At 36.7% G+C, this 17,433-nt stretch overlaps 1 protein-coding gene across 2 annotated transcripts in view; it reads right to left on the bottom strand.

Annotated features, from left to right (window-relative positions):
- LYST (lysosomal trafficking regulator) overlaps window positions 1-17,433 on the bottom strand; it is a 114,916-nt gene that overhangs the window by 11,165 nt on the left and 86,318 nt on the right. For both annotated transcript variants that reach the window (XM_075043231.1, XM_075043232.1), the window contains 19 exons: window positions 16,461-16,691; window positions 15,370-15,536; window positions 14,733-14,885; window positions 13,134-13,325; window positions 12,419-12,597; window positions 11,068-11,274; window positions 9,565-9,741; window positions 8,999-9,075; window positions 7,857-8,045; window positions 6,974-7,119; window positions 6,800-6,896; window positions 6,045-6,106; window positions 5,618-5,673; window positions 4,439-4,591; window positions 3,874-4,118; window positions 3,065-3,131; window positions 2,002-2,158; window positions 1,462-1,602; window positions 861-1,078 (listed from right to left, as the gene is read on the bottom strand). In XM_075043231.1, the coding sequence (XP_074899332.1) occupies window positions 861-1,078; window positions 1,462-1,602; window positions 2,002-2,158; window positions 3,065-3,131; window positions 3,874-4,118; window positions 4,439-4,591; window positions 5,618-5,673; window positions 6,045-6,106; window positions 6,800-6,896; window positions 6,974-7,119; window positions 7,857-8,045; window positions 8,999-9,075; window positions 9,565-9,741; window positions 11,068-11,274; window positions 12,419-12,597; window positions 13,134-13,325; window positions 14,733-14,885; window positions 15,370-15,536; window positions 16,461-16,691 (2,914 nt within the window). The remainder of the gene's footprint in view (window positions 1-860; window positions 1,079-1,461; window positions 1,603-2,001; window positions 2,159-3,064; window positions 3,132-3,873; window positions 4,119-4,438; window positions 4,592-5,617; window positions 5,674-6,044; window positions 6,107-6,799; window positions 6,897-6,973; window positions 7,120-7,856; window positions 8,046-8,998; window positions 9,076-9,564; window positions 9,742-11,067; window positions 11,275-12,418; window positions 12,598-13,133; window positions 13,326-14,732; window positions 14,886-15,369; window positions 15,537-16,460; window positions 16,692-17,433) is intronic.

Raw genomic sequence — 17,433 nt, 5'->3', positions numbered from 1 at the left:
CTGACAAAGGCCTCGACTTCACTTTAAAAAAAAATGAACACACACACACACACACACGCAAACTTAGTATTTGAAATTTAAGGTAATAACTAAATCGATACTTAAGCACAAAAAAAGGAAAAAGGAATGGCTACTTGGATGGCTACTTGAAAAGAAAAAGCCACCACTGCCAAACACTACTGTTTTATCAGCACTTCCAGCTATAAAACGAACACTAAACACACAGGCCACATTTGAATGCACTTGAAATCAGGACTGCCTAGCTGAGCAAACCTTGTGACAGTAAGGATTCAAGCTAAAGAATACAATCTGAGATATCCATGTTACAATTAAGTAGTGAAACTCTGCAAGTCTTTATATTAAATGAGGACTTCCTTGAAATCAAATTTACTGGAGGGGAAAAGTGCTAGTTACAGGGACAAAACACAGGATGGACAGGAAGGAAAGAACACAAGTAATCAGCCCAGGACAGACTGAACTATTTTAATTGTATCAAAAGCTGCAACACAATCTGCCTAAATGAAAGGCTTCTTTTGAATGAGATGGAAGCAGGTACACACAAACACAATACCTGTATACCACTGCAAACAACTATCCAGAAAGTCTAAACCCCATACCTGATCATCCCCCATGCCCATCTCAAGGCAAGAAAGACGAACACATTTTATTAAGTCTCACAACAGTCCCTGGGATTTTATCAGTTCCACACTGAAATGGTTAAAGCCTTTTCTTACTCTTCAACACTTCACAAGCAAGAGATCTTGCCTCACGCTGGATATTTTCCAAGCAAGTCAGACTGAACTATCCCCCATTAAATTACTAAGTACAATGAACAAACACACTGCTTAACAAATACTTACTGCAGGATGAAAGACATTAATAGCCTGAACAGAGGCCTTGCCTTTTTGCTTGTAGCCAAACACCAAGTCAATCCAGTGACAGATTGTCTGTGAAACATGGTCAGACTCCAAAGCCTGACGATGAATCAAGATGAATAGACGAGGATCATTACGAGCCCAGGGTGGAAGATTGACGTGGTTAACTCTGTCACCATTTTGACGTACTCCAAAATCAAAACCTAGAAACAGGGGAGTAAATGTTCCAGCATTTTAGTTGACAGTAACTTCAAACAGGTCTTTATAGGGTTCTATGAAAGTTAACCATTAAGCACAGTGATTGCTGACCAACAAAGCAGCACCATTAACAAGTCACCCCCAACACATTCAAGCTGTACATACTCATTCAAATGGAAAAAAAATCAGGCAACAGAAAACTCCTTTATGCCTCTGACAATTATGACATAACAGCTTTTTTAGCATATCCCACAAATTCGTGCCAGATTTCTCCCATATATCTACTACTTAGCATATTCAGTCAAGGGATATAAATGTTCTCAGTTTCAACCCATAGGCTCAACTGCACAGCTGGTTTGGGTATAGTTTTGTTATCCTCTTAGTATACCTTCTCTGTTAACCAGAAAGTCGGGAAGGTAGAAAAATTCTGGGATAAGCTCCTTTACGTCAGTCATTGATTCATATGAAGAAAGTCTCCAGGTTGTATTGGTAGAGTGAAAAGTTCTGTCTGGGATGTCAAAACTTTGATCTGTAAAGAAAACCAAACTGAATTATGAAAATGTTATATCGATGATGGACACGATAACAGTTGAACATCTACAACTTCAAGTTAACTACTCTCCAGTTAGCTGAGAACATTTAGAATTCTTCTATCTCAATTACTATGTGTTACACATGGACTGCAAGCCCAATATAGGTCAGCTTTTTATTCTACATACACTAAGGTATGAACATAACATGTGCAGCTTTATGGTCTAGCTTGGTAATTTCAGAACGGGTCTACTGTGAAAGCATACCAGATTTAATTTTACTGAACTCAGCTATTTGGAATTGATAAACTGTGGTAAACAGAGTAACATATAGCATTCCTGGGTCATTTGGATAAGGCCCAGATGTGACAGGCAAGTGCAAGCAAAAGTAACCTTACCTTGATAGGCTAAAAACATTTTAGTAAAAGGTGGCAGCCTAACTAGGAAATGAAGCACAGTTCCACTGTTGGAATAATGAGATCCATAGTGATATGGCTGTACAGGGGGCATTGGATCATCCTCTCGTGCTCCTTTACGGTACTCTTCTTCCAAATACTAGAAAAGTAGTAGAAAAAAAAAATTAATCACAAACCTCGTACTTAGACTGCATTCCAATAACAAAAATAAAAGCTTGCCTAACTTGTTTAGGAATAAAACTTAGAACTTTTAGAGGAACATATATTTAAAAGTGATTTGGAATCAAATATACTTTAAGTGTCTAAATACATTTGACCACTTTTACAATCCAGTTAGGTATCAGAGTCTTAAGCCAATTTAAATGACCTGTTTTCCATTATTTATTACTTTTGCCTTCCCCCCTCCTTGCCTTGTTTTCTAACATGGCAGAGCCGTTGTACAGGCTTTTCAATACCAAATGGAAAAAAACAGTATTTGCAAATAATACACTAGACCATGATGATATAGACATAAGTTTGAAGGTCCAGCTGCAGATGCTTTCATTCCCCAGCATCTTGTTATTTCCTACAGCCTTCAAAACATTCTAAAGAGCAAAAATCAAAAAGCACTGTAACCATAGTAGGGGATGTTAAAATAAGAGTACTTGAGGGAAAACAGCTTTTCTGTTATCAAAGAACAGCCACAAGTTCCACTGAAGTAATTTCAATTAAACAGCACTAAGTTATCTTCCAGATATTTAGGGATCTTTAAATATATATATGTGTTCATATGTAAGAAGATACCAATTTAACCTCCTCAGCAGTATCACATGGAAAGACTAAATTGATTCATGATTTCAACTACAGGAACAGATAAACACAGGTTCCAAGCATGCCATAAAACAATTCCCAGGAAACACAGCATACTGGAAATGAGAATTCCATAGACAAAATACTGGATTTGTGGTTTCTTTCCCCCCCACATCAACGTATGTCAAAAAAATTAAAGCCCCAGTATCATTTATACACAGGAAAAAAGGCAAGAAGCAAAAGTTATCCAACCTACCTTATAAGTATCCACATAACGATCCTCTTTTTCTTTAGACTGCACAGCTATTGGTTTGACCAGATTTCTGTAACAGAAGTAGTACTGATATCTTGTCATTTTTATAAAGACATTGAATCACACCATTTAATAATGCATTACTAAGAATAACACCTTTAATATCATGAAAAGGACAAGCAGAACTTAATAGCACTTTACAAGAGAATTCAGAAAAAGGGCACTTATAGTCAGTGCTAAGGGCAAACTCAGATCCACAGACTAGCCCATAGCACAGTAAGAGGCAAACAAATGCAAAGTGTCTCTGTCAAATCAAAGGCATCATATAAAGGCAAAGACTTTGTGCACGCAAATGTTAAATTGGCTTAACAGAAATTTATTAGGGTGGGACAATTCACTTGGATCTATTCACAACGAAGACAATATGATTTTGTACCTGGCCAAATCATTTACAGTATTATTTTGTTTTCCATTTAGTTTTCACTAATGGGCCTAGAAGTCTTTAATCACATGAATTTAAACATACAGCTTTTATTTAAATCTGTGGACTATCCATATCCTATTAAGGCAGTATGTAAGTCCAATTCATAGCATCCTTTGAATATACACACTCACAATATTAGGCATTTTATTTAAATATCCAAGGTGAAGCAGCCACTTATTGTAAAAAGCCCAAGTTATTATGGATGAGGCTTGTCCCTGAATAGGTCCATTCACATATGTGTGCAGTTTAGTACAATGAAGTTAAAAAGCTATACTGGATGATCAGTTCAAGTATTTGGAAATAACCAGTTCCAAACATTTCATATTACCTATATACTGATGGATCATTTAGGTCCAGCGTTTCATTGGTGTAGTCAGAAAGTATAAAAGGAAATACTGGATATTGCATGAGATCATTGAAGGAACGGCCCGCATGCTTGTTTAAATGAGTCAGATATTCAAAGTTAGTAATCTGTCCTGTGCACCACAGGTGGGTCAAAGCAGCAATGTTTCCATATTCCAAAAGGTTAGGCAAATTGTTAGTTAAGATGTTGTGGTACACATCATCACGGACCTAGAAGAAAATACCACAGATTTAATCATATAATGTCAAAAGCTTCAAACTACCAAGACTTACTAAGTTTCTCTCATTTTACAAATTTCCAGATATCTGCTGTAATGGAATTATGTATAGTATTGCTAAGATTCTTCTTAATACATCAGAGATGTGTGTTTTACGTGATTGTGTTTAGAAGTCTAGCTGAGTAAAGTTTTTTCAAAGGTATTAGACAGAATTTAGTTATTCCATGCAACAGGTCTCCTTAAAAACTAATGCATCCTATGAAGACATAGCAAAACACTTTGATCTGTTATTACGTATCAGTGCCACATTACCTTTGTGTTATCAAAAGCCAAGAGTAAAGTTCTGCCATTTGTTAGAAATATTTCCACAGCATTGTCTCTTAACTGCCACCAACGCTTATGAACTTCCTTAATTTCCTCATAGGTCCAAGAAAATGATGCTGGTTCAGTTTCTCCATGAAAACTCTGCAGAATTTGCAATTGAAAACGTTATTTTAAATCGCAGATTTTCAAAACAAGAAACCCTGCAATGCAGCCAGTTTAGAACCATAGAATATATCGTAAGGCAAACTTTAAGTTTGCTGTGATGCTTTAAGACATTGTTGTGATTTTCTTCATGTATGTTCCCCATCGTCCACTCTCCTCAAAGCAGCACACAAGAACATCATGCATGCTCTGCAGCTGCTCCAGTTCCATATCCAACACTAGCAGGCAATGCCATATTTTCACTGGCTCTTAAGTTAAGGTATCAGACAGCCAACCAGAGCAAGCAAAGCTTTGCCATGAATCCCAATTCTGACAGTTCTATGAAGGACAAAGCAGCAAAACAGCTGGTAACATCTTAAACCACAGGAGCTGTGTGCTTAGTGGATGCAAGAAAGAGCTCCCTGAAAACAGTTCAAAACTTGACAGTATAACCCACATCTTGACTTTTTTTTTTTAAATGTCTGTTGGATGTATAAACTTAAATAATACATCAGAGCCTTTGTATATCAGAAGGATTAGGTCAGTTCCAGTTTCCTCCATGAAACATTCCTCTCTTGTATGGGATAAGGGGGGAGCTAGAACATCCTATATAATGGAAAAGTCAAGAATCAGATGCTATAGAGTACAGCACAATTCATACACTTGTGAGTATCTGTACTTCTTAGTGCTCTGGCTTCCAGGAACGCAAGTTCTCAGGTGCAGACCAGAGCAAGCTCTGTGCACTTATGCTGATGGACAGCAAGGTGCAGAAGCCTCCCCACATCACCTCCTCCTCATTCCCTCCCAGCCCCAGGCCCACATCTTTGCTGTTTTCTGCTATCAGCATCAATTCCACAGCCAGAGGCATCAGAAGCAACACTGAACCCAAACTATTCAGTTTGGCTGACCTTGTCCAGAGACCTCTAAATCTAGTACTCCGGCAATCTCAGTGGCAGTAGACAAAGGCTACTCATGGTCATAGTTTGGAAAAACTAAAGCTAGACAAAATGCTGCTGTAATACTTACTGAATTTTCAATTGTGTCTGAAGCATTGTCTTCAACAAAATACATGCCACATTTTCCTGCAGGAAGAAAGAGTTGCAAAAAGGTATATGATATTACTACTTGTGTAACACATCTTAGTGTTATATAGACAGTATCCAGGAGTTAAGAATACTAAGAATAGTACCTGGGCAAGACAGTACTGGATAGAAATAGAATTTATCATTCCACATCTTTTAGCAAGTGGTCTGCAACTTTAAAACTTAACTACAGTCCAAATAGCACTCATGCAAACAGTAGGGAAGAAAACCAAAACTGATCTATAAAGTATATGATCCATAAGAAGTCGCACAACAGCTCAATTACTTAAAAAAATATCAGCCAAGTTTATATATACACAGCAGAATCTTTTACAAAAAAGATATTTATGAGGACTGAAAATTCTACTTACCTAGCAACAGTTCACCAGCAGTCTCTCTAGAAGGTGCTACGCTTATACATCTTCGATTAACTCTGAAATATTTCAAAGTGTATTATTGCTTATGGATTTATGTACCTTTCAGCACGTACCTAGAACTAACAGCCTCAAAGGCTACAGTTGAAGAAAAGACTTTTCAACACCATGACTCTGGTGTTCATATCCCAAGGTGGGGAAAGAAAATAGAACCTCAACTTTCTAGACTTGCATATCAGTATATTTGTATTTATTTCTTTATGTGTTCTCTGCAGTTATTTTAGGCAGTATTAGTGCCTGTAATAGGTGGTAAATTGACACAACTGGAGAGTTGAGTAACACAGCAGTAAAAGCAGAGAGGATGAAAACAATTTGCTTTTGAACACTGATGGAAAGACCTACCAGATCTAGTAGCACTGCCTATCTTAGATATCTAAGTGACAAATAAGTAAAGAAATCCCATCAGGTCATCCCACAGAAGTCCCATCCCCATATCACACCAGATGGTATTTGCTTTTACTGATTTTTGAAGTCATGGAGTTACACTGTTTTAAGATTCAGAAAATGTACATGTTGGTAACTCTGAACTTTTGCTTATGAGTACAGCAAAAAACCTATTATTTTTGACATTTGTCTCGTATCTCACTTGATTTTTTTTTTCCAAATGTTTATTTAGACAAAAATGTGAGGAGAACTGTTTCACTGGAATGGGAGAACGTGGGAAAGGGAGGTAAGTGTTATTCAAACCTTACCTTATATGTTCACTCGCAGCTTTGTCCTTCACAGTAGAAGAGTGAGAAGAATGTGTTTTGTCTTCAAATAGGTAAGATAACGGAGTTTTTATAACACCTGTAAAAGCCCCACAAATAATAAGGCACTAGTAGTCATTACAATTCAGATATAGTCCTAGAAGGTGTTATAATTACCTTCCTGTTTCTGCCTGTCTGGGAGGAGGTACTTGTTTGGAATAGTTAGGTAGCACCTCTGCAAGCGGCGCCTCTCTCTGTTTGGGCCCTCTGTTGGATCCAGTTGCCAAGAAGTTGGGTAATATACTGGGTCATACCAGAGTGCTCTGAAAAAACACAAAATACGTTAGAGTTTAACAGCAGAGGCAGTATATATGTTTATTCATTCTGTTTTTCTTTAAATAGTAGAAAGGCAGAAGTTCCACAGTAGTACACTGAGCAATTATTTCTGAAAAAGTATCAAAAAATTGAATTCTGTAGTTTATTTTCATGAGCTATCCCCACTGACTACTTACGGGCTACTACTGTAAAACTGCTCTTGAAGTTACTAATTCTGAGGAAGACAGCAATACAATGTATCCAATACTTTCATTTCAGAACTCAGCTGCTGCACACATGACATACTACTAGTTTTGCAGTGGTAAAAATACCACTGTTTAGTTTCTTGTCAAGACTTAACATCTTTTGCTCTATGCAGATTAGTGGACACAGTATCTGGATGCTAATGTGAGTAACATTACCCCAAAAAAATAGTATTTTACCCCATCAATGGAAAGCAAGATATGAAAACTTCATGACATTCTTCATTCTATTCGGCACAGCAAAATGTATCTGACAAAAACCCCTGTCTAAATGGTATAGAAATACTACTTGGCTACTCACCCCAAAAAATAGGAGAATAAATCAAGTATTTTACAAGTCTTTAACCAACAGATGATTAGCAAAAGCAAGTAATTCTAATTTTACTATCATCTACATTTCATGTGCCTTTAAGTAGAATGAGAAGCACGTGTCAGGCTTTGAGCCTCTCCTGCTTTTTCACTGAGATGAGAGAATGACTTACCGATCATGGGTAAGCTGCTGAACAAGCTCCTGCCAATGCCTGCTGGCACTTAGCTCTGCCTTATACATCCCCCTGATGTGCTGGATTACTTTCTTCCTTTCCATTCCTTGTGACAGAGACACAGCTTGTGTGATGTCTCCAGCTATTTTAGAAATGTCTTTAGATTTTGTATCCAGACGTTGAAAGAGACTGAGGAAAAAGAGTTGTGTTTTAAAATGTCAAACACACTGAAAAGGGATGGCAAGACACCAAAACCCCTTATAAAATACAATCAGTTTGGCAGGAGATATCCATAGTTCTTGTTACAGCAGATGCAGAGCAACTTAGCCTATATAATTTTCACAAGACTCATGAATACCTTCTGCTTCTTAGCCTTCAAAAAAAGCTATTACTTGTGGCCAAAGTCAAGCCAAGCCAATTAGAAGATTGACGGCCATATATTAGCATGTTTTACTTATTAATGTATACTCATTACAATAAAAATCTGAAGAACAGTAATTTACCACTGCTCAAATCTCTTAAGTTATTCAACGTAAAGTCTTATCTCTTATCTGGACAGACTTGACTAAGCTGACTTTTACAGCTACTACAGTTGCCTACATTGAAGCATGTTGCGTGTGCATCTCAGATGTGATTTTTATGGCAAAGCCTGAAATGTAAATTAATGGAAAGAACCTCTTACTCTACCACAAGCTACTGAAATTTACATTATGCCAAGTAGCAGTAGTCTATGTAGCTCACAAAAGTGTTCAAATACTATGCTGAATATAATGGTATTTTATTCATTGAATATGGGGGTTAGTTGCAGGGACATTTGCCTCGCATTTAATTGCACAGACCACAGCAACAGGAGAGGTGATTGGACAGATACAACACCTGTAAAACTAAGGGTGAAATGCCAAATGTGCAAAAAACGATTCAGTGTTCTGAAGTTCACACAATGCTATTTACTATACAACCTATCAAAATGCATATACCTACAATCAAACTGTTTTTATAATGGTAAAAAAATAAAAAAAACTAGCAATACTGTTAATTTGAAAAAACACCTGTAATCATCACATAGGCAACTTTGCAATAGGGTGTACTGAACAGAGAACATTCTTACAGAGTTTGTGCAGCCCCTTTAAAAAGGCACTTACTTTTGCCGATTATTAGCCATTGTCTTCTCCCAAGCAGCTTTGTTTATACCTTCTTCCATCTCATATTTCTTCTGATCCTGAAAGGAAGTTTTACATGCTACTTTTTTTTTTTTCAGATGGACAAACTAAGGAAGCAGAGGCTAAAGGATAGGCCAGTTTAAAAAGGGAAGACTGACAGAACTGTTCAACTGATATCTTCATGGCATTTAAAACCATCAAGAATTCATTTCAGTTCTTGCAGTTTTATTATATTTAGAAATAATTTTGTAACTTTTTGCAAGGAACCATAACATTTTTTTTTCCTGACAATGAGAGATACTAGTAGCTTATTATGAACTCTCACCTTTACCTGGATTAAGTAATACGCTTAACCAAGAAGCATTAACATGTGAGCTTGAAGTGTTGAGTACATGTGACAAATATTCAGAACCCAAAGAGAATCCCCAAAAGCATAAGCCATGCACCAAGCAAACAAAATCACTGTCTACCGTAAGACTCTGATCCCACATAACAGAAAATTGTCTCAAATATACCCAGTTTTTGAAATAAAGTTTTCATTCACAAACCTCTTTCAAAGCTTTTATTAGATCTGGCTTTGGTCGTGGGCTCAGGGGAATGCATTTATAGCCACAACATTTCAATGTATTCACAAAGTCTCCTGCTGCTCTTTGCTCTTCTTTGGTCATTTCATCACTGTGATTGTGCATTAACTCATATAAATAGAGCACTAATTTAGGTCCATGCTAGAAGATGAAAAGAAGGGAAGAAGGGAAAACAGATGTGGGGTCATTCTCATTCCCACAATACAACACTGAACAGTTCTTTCTTCCAACTTCATTCCCTTTTCTAGTCAGTCTGGACAGATTGCTGCTTCTACTAATTTTTCCGTGATTTAAAAAATGGTTGCTTTTATGTTTGAAGACAAGCTTCTATAAAACTAGAAGGAACATGCTGAATTTAATCCTCCATATGATAAAACTTACCCCAGCATCTTGTAACTTTTCAAATGGCTTACAGGAAAGCTAAGTTTCTTTTCCAAGTACTCAGCTCCTACAGCCTTGTTTATACTTCAGGGAATATGTACCAGAGACTCCTAATTTTGCCTGCCAAGAATGCTACACCTTGTCTGATAAATTAAATTAGAGCTGACAGATCATGAAGTTAAGCAGACACAGCCTGTAAAAGCATTCAACATGACACTCCCCCAAAGAAGCCATTGCTAGCGTATCAACTCTTCTTAGTAGTAAAAGTGTTAATTTAATTGAATAATGTATAAGTGACCAGAAACACGTAAGTGTCATAGGTTCATCCAATAAATACTCTCTCCTTAGTATACACTGACTCAAACTGTGTCAATGTCTTCCATAATTTATTTCATTCTTGCAGTTCCTGAAGATCTCAAACAGCAACATTCCTACCCGATTCCTAATTGTGGCTCTAAGAAATGCTTTCTCTAAAGCTTGCACTAACAGAGTACAATCAAAAAAGCTTTTTCCTGACAAACCCAGAGAAGCAGGGAGAAAGTGTTCAGCTATTTAAGTTAAGAACATAGAATACACAATCCCACTTTAAGAATTAATAAAGGCTAAATAAGAAAAGATAGAGAAACTGCTTTGATTGAGGACTGACTGCCTCTTAAAAATCTACTGGCAATCAGTTCTTAAAAGTTTCAGGAAGTCTGCAGTTAGAGTTCCAAGGCAAGGGTAATTCCTTCATTAATCTGCTTTTTCAGGGTACCTTAACTTCTAGCATCCTCAGTAAAATTCTTCATGTTAAAACCACCTTTTGTTTCTGCACTACACAGGAAATGTGATGTTTGATGTGCTATGGAGTAAACATATCCAGACATAATCCTATCTTGCCTCTTACAAAACCTACCCTCAGGATAATATAGCAATTGCAGAGGTACACACAGGCATTTTGTATGACATTAATTTGTCATTACACTAAACATTACTAAAACAGCAGCGAACAACTGTAGCCACACACAGTTCTACATAATTGTGAAATTTAAACAAAAAAATTGAATACACTTTTTACAAACTTCTCTCAAACACCCTTGAGCTTACTTGCAAAGTTGGGCTAAGACAGTCACGCATAATCTCTTGATTGTTTATTTCATGTACCAACTCCAAAGCCAGCCTTCTCTCTTGCAGTGGCCTTGCCGGAGACAAGTTGTGCACAAGAAGCCTCCCAAGTTGTGTACGGAATGTGTCCTTACATGACAAGAGGATTCTCTTCCACTGCTGCTTCGGTGTGTTCATTCTGCTGGTGCCCTAAGTAAAAGAGACAATTTTTTAATATTACAGGGTTAGGGCTTCCTTTTGCCAAGTTTTTCACATTACAAAACAAACACAGTTGATAGGATCGCAATGTAAGGCAATAAAGATTTCTCTACCAAAATAAAGTGTTTAATTTTAGATTACTGATTATTATTACAGGTTAAAAGGCATTCTACTAAAAATGAGGGGTTTGTTCATTCTAATAAAATAAGCATATTTTTCTCAGTCTGCCAATATTAGGAATGCAACTCCTAACTAAACTGGGTATTCAGTTAGAGGGACTATACAACAATCCAAAAAGCAAAAATTGTGATGTAGAAGGTTTAAAAATCAGAGGGGTTTGTTTATTTTAATGAATAGCCCTTCTATGTTAATCACTAGTTTCTGAATGGATTACCTCAAAAGATTAGAAACCAGGCATTGGATGGAGGTGCTTGTGCTCACAAGAAGAAACCTGCCACCTTTGAAAAGTACTACAAGTATGGCATGATGGAAAGATAACAGACCTAACAAGCTCAATTTTCCAGACCTAGAAAGAAAATTAGGTTGAGCTACTTTTTATAAAGATGACTTAAGAGAAATAGAGGCAAGAAGCAGTAAGTTAAGTTTTCCAATAAAACCATTTCCAATTACCCAAGCAAAACCTGATCACCTTGGAAAGGTTGACACGCTAAAGCCCGTATGCTAGAAGAGAAAACTCTCAGCCCTTTGGCAACAATTGAAAAAAGAGACAGTTCCCCTTCCCAACTTTAAAATATATTAGACACACAAATTGCTCAAACTCTCCATCATCTGTGGATGCACAGATGATCTTCTTTTATTGGCTCCAGCAAAGTTAAACCTTGAGGTTTAAGAGACAAAGCAAATTTGTGGACTACACAGAAGTCTTCAACCTTTGTGTGCTTGTTCCAAGAAGCAGAATTTTGCGAAATATTAAGCTAAAAATCAAAACAGATGCATTTACTATTTTACAACAGCAGAATAACTGGGAAGCTGAACAGAGGTTTTTAATGCCACAGCTGAACTGAGAGAGGCAGTAAAAAAAGCATTTATGGACAGAAGACTTTATGCATGAGAAGTTCCTAATAAAGGAACCTTATGAGATATGCTTTAATGCAGACAACATGTAATTACTTACAAGGGATACTTTGATTCCTTCCACCAACATTTTGAACATTTCTTTAAGAAAAGGATTTGTTTTGCTAGGCAGTTCTTGCTGCCCTTCCTCTTCAGGAACTTCCAGTTGGGATGTTGAAAGTCTGCTTTGACTTGTGTTTTCTGTTATACCCAGTACATCAAGGCACTCTTCAGCAGATGCTTAAAATTTAAGAAGCGCATATTGATCAGTACCATCTCAAGCAAGAGAATCCTATGATCCTTTAGTTGGCATTAAATCATATACTGCCTTTACTACTATAGTTGGCATACTTACTCTTTCTCTTGCTTCTGTGAAATTTGAACTAGCCCCCAAAGTCATCAAGTTTTGCTAACAAATGTAGCCTTTTCATAGAAACATGCAAACGGATGCATTTTAAGAGAGCAGAGATGCTCCCTTGGGCAGAGTTAAATATTCACATAATAATTCAGGCAGTTAACACATGAATGGACTAACATAGAATTAAAACAACTTGTTCAGTTCATTCGGATAAAAACTGTATCCAGATTGTCAGTTACATAATACCGAGAGACAAATCACAGAGACAATGATGTTTTTATGGTTAAATCCATTAAACTAGCATCAATGGTATTATCTTTCCTCTCAAACACTTCAACACTCCAAAAGCAAGAATCCATTTTTCATATTGCACTACATTGGCTCTGTCAAAACAGAAATGAACAACAAGAAGTCCTACCTAAATAAATGAGCCTGTTAACAGCTAGAACAGTCAGCCTCTGTAACCTTTGTACAAACTCAGTCTCAGTGGCTTGGATAGGATTTTCTTGGCTCATTCTCCGCTGCATCATCATGTTGAACTCCTCACTGGCTAGTGAGCGCATTTTCATCAGCAAAGCATCAGACTGAGCAAGTGAAAACTTTCTGGAGCCTTTAAGCAGAGAAGCATTAATAGCATCCTACTAAAATGCACAAAAAATTAGTCACTCAGCAACTGCTTTCATCCAAATAGTTCATATCATTTAAGAAAACAAAACATTTGAAATACGTTAATATTGAAGGGAACATAAGAGTCATTTGGATGTTTATATCTTTCTTTTAAAAGCTTTTCTATATGAAAATAAACATATAATATTCAAGAAGTGATACCATGAGATGAGTTAGTCTCAAGATCAGATTTATTGTACAACACCACAGTATTTTACTCCTGGTTTTACTGTATTTTTAGGATAAAGGATTAAAAATTCATGATACAACAAAAAGTTACTGCATATTGGAAAGTAGCTTTATGAGCACAAATGATGAGTCAGTTATATTAACAGCTTATAAACAAACACATTCTGTACCACACCCATTGTCACTAATTTTGATAGAAGTACTATTTCTAACTTATGAGAGTATACCCTAAAATTTTGTTGAAATGAACTGGTAGGTCTTGACTGTACTTGCTTCTTTTGGAAATAACTATTTTTTTTTTTCTTTAGTGCGTTACCAGATTCACTAATGTAAAAATATTTTCATTATATTTACCAGGCTGATGGAGAGGGGCCTCAAAAGCTGACCATATCAAGAGAAACATTCCCATAGTAAACAGGGAATAATAGTGGTTTGTTTTTGTTTTTTTTTTTTAAAAAAAAACACTCAAATACATGTCCAGTTTTTAAACTGCATCTTCTACAAAGTCTTAAATGCAGCTCATCTGAGATACACAAAATCCATTTCCAGCCAGAAGATTCCAAAACCTTTACAGAATGATTCACAAGCTATCAAATACAGAGAAAGTATTACTGCTAGAGCTAGAACTGCACAAACATTTTGCAAGCACAACCACAGTGGAATCTGGGAATCTCCCATTCCCAACAATAAATTTGGGAGTGCCAGGTATTTACTTCAGGATGATCACTAATTAAAAGTTGTGCAACAATGCAATCCCTATGTCATAGCTGTGTTAAAGTTACAAGCACTAACTTTATTTTGGTATTTCCTTACTGTGAAGTTGGCTATTAAACCCACTATGAATTACTTTAAAAACATCTTTAACTAAGCAACTTGTGAATTCAAGAGAATCCCAAAAGAAGGCAATATCTGGCTTTAGACACTGCAGTGAGAATAAGGTGACTGAGGTTTCATTTTCATACCCCACTCCCTCCTCCTAATACAAAACTCCCACAAGTTCAAAATGGATACAAGGCTACACTATTCAAAATAAATAAGTATTTATAAAGCCAGTCCACAGAAAAAGCAAAGCAACAGGACTCATTTGCTGTATACTGAAATTACAGTTTGAAAGTAATACATACAGGAGAAAGTACAAGAATACTACACTTTTGCTACTCACCAGCAATGCCTTTACGCTTTTGAAACATTGCACGATGTGGTGCAGATGGTGATGGGACAGAACCGGCCTGCTCCTGAGCATCTTGGGTTGCTGTTGTTTTTATTAATTCAATAGCTGCTTGAAGAACTCTTAACTGCAGAACAACTGCCATGTCTACAGAGAGAGGCATACAAAGGACATAAGACACTCTTTACATGTCTTCAAGACTTTTTAGCAGATGTTTGTAAAAAGTAAAAGAACACAAAACACGTCAAGAGCTGTAAAACTCTCGATCCACAGAAGACAAAGTCATATCACTATTCCACAGACAGTACACAAGTGAGTTGTCATGGAAAAGACATTGAATTTGATTACTCTGAAATAAGCTAAACGCAACTGTATAGAACATTTCCATTTAAATACCCTTAATGAACTTTTACAATCATTGTTTGTTCAAATTAGGAGGACTCAATTCTTTACCACAAGGCAGGCTCCTGAGGAAAACTACTACCTTGAGAACCACTTAGAAGACAAAGACGACCCATCACCAGAGAACTCCCCCTTCTCCCTTGGCAGGAATATCAATTTAAACAAAAATCAGTGGGGAAGGGATTTACTTCTCCAGTCCCATGACCCCCAAAATAAGCGGATCACTTACTTTGCATCCTTGCACTTTTACTATTTTGAAGATGACCAAGCAGCACAATGAGGTCTTCAATAACACGAAAATATTGAGAACCTGAGGAGCTGCAGGCATGAATTGCAACTGCTACCAGCAGCTGTTGTATATCACAGGCAAGTAACTTGTAGTCATTCAAGGGAATGCTGCAAACAAAGTTGTAGTTATCACAAACATGACAGTTCTAGTAGATTATAACCCATAACAAGACCCATTACTATCCCCCTTGCTAATTATGACAACCGTACCTAATATTATATTGTACTTCATATAAAAACATTACTGCTGAAGGATAGAAAATTGTCAAAGACACCTCTTCAGTGTTAACTTTGATAGATTGGATGCCTGCAAATCTTTGAGACATTCTAACATTAAGATTGTAACAAAGTTTTATTGGAAAAGCAATGATGTATTATTATCAGATTTCTAAGTTAAAGAACAGGTTTGAAGTCCTGTATTTCTCAAAAAAAAAATTCAGGGCAATATCTCAATTTTGTAGCCATGCTGAACTAAAACTATACTGGGGTAAAAGGCAAGTCAGTCTCTTTCTTCAGGATACCAACTGATGAAATGAATTAACAAAATGCCATTTCTCCTTCCTTCACTATATAAGCTCTCTTAAAGTACAGAATGTTTGTAATTCATGAAGTCACTTAAGTTACTCAAAATCTCAACTACTAAATCACAGGCAGCACAGGAGAGACTTTTCCTGCAGTTTTAACTATGGCTATAGATACAGTAGAATGCTACCATCTCCTGGGCCTTTATCTTACTGTTCCAGCAAGTTTATTATGAAGAGCATCCAAAGTGCACACCATGCAACAAACGTGCATTTTAAAATGTCATTTCACTTGAAAGTTTAAGGTGTGGAAAGAACATTTTATATTCCACTGTTTGAACTGAATTAACTTTCACTTACAGGTATAATTAAAGCTGAAAACCTCAAAAACAGTGTTATTTTGTACATGCTTTCTGATCATTTTAGAAAGTAGAACAAATACAATACAGTAATTTTTGCTAGACTTAAGGTCGTGCCTGGACTATTTTACAGCAACTGATACAATACTCACTTTGTTTCCAGTCCGTTGAGAGCAGCCAGTGTATTACACAACACATAGAGCAAACCATTATCGAGCAGTAGGTCTGCAACTTTTGAGCAGGAATTTATGATTTGTAACAGGAGACAGAAGCAGTTATGCAGCAGAACATTATCATACAGAGAGTTCTCTATAAGACCCAGAACAGGAATGACACACCATTTTTGAAAGAGTCCAACATTCTTGACATCTTCCAGATCAAATCTATTAACATAAATATAAGTGAGTGACATCCTTAAAATAGGAACCTGGTATATGCAACTAGTATATGCAACTAGAATACCAGTCTATGCCAGTATTTTGGCAAAGATGTAGATGGCATTTTCCTAAGTTTCACTGCAGTAACAATGCCTGTCTATAAAGGAAATAAGAGCAAAATAAACACTTCAAAGAGCAACAAGGAAATGGAAGTGCCCAAAAATATGTGTGAAGCTTCAGCTAACTGCCAACTGTCTACAATATAGATTTCATGAAAACAGAGGGGGTTTGTAATCAGTGTAGAAAAATTACTGGAAAGATGATGCATCTTATAAGTGTTACAACAGGCACAGACACTATCAAGAAACCAGATACAGCTTGGCATCAATATAATAATATACTGACTGACAGGAGGTTTGATATCTTAATTAAACTTCAGCAGTAATGGATGTAAGTTCAGCAACTTCTGGCTTATTGCGATTGTAGAATTCAGAACAGTGCTTCAGATTCTGTATTACTTGTGCATTAAGAAATTAGATTACTCTAAGGTTATCAGCCCATCACATGACTTACAATCCTAAAAGCCTGAGACATTAGAATTACCTTCCCAGCCCCATAATCAATCCTGAGGAAATAACAGTTCTCTTTGGGGCTAGTTAAGCAGCCAGGTTTAAGTCTTGCAGTTAAACAGGCTTTTTTTTTTTATTTTTGCGGGGGGGGGGGGGGGGGGCGCGGCAGTGGGTGGGGG

Source organism: Buteo buteo, chromosome 12 (assembly GCF_964188355.1).
Source record: "Buteo buteo chromosome 12, bButBut1.hap1.1, whole genome shotgun sequence".
In the NCBI taxonomy this organism is placed as follows: domain Eukaryota; kingdom Metazoa; phylum Chordata; class Aves; order Accipitriformes; family Accipitridae; genus Buteo; species Buteo buteo.
This window is presented reverse-complemented; position numbering and strand designations above follow the sequence as displayed.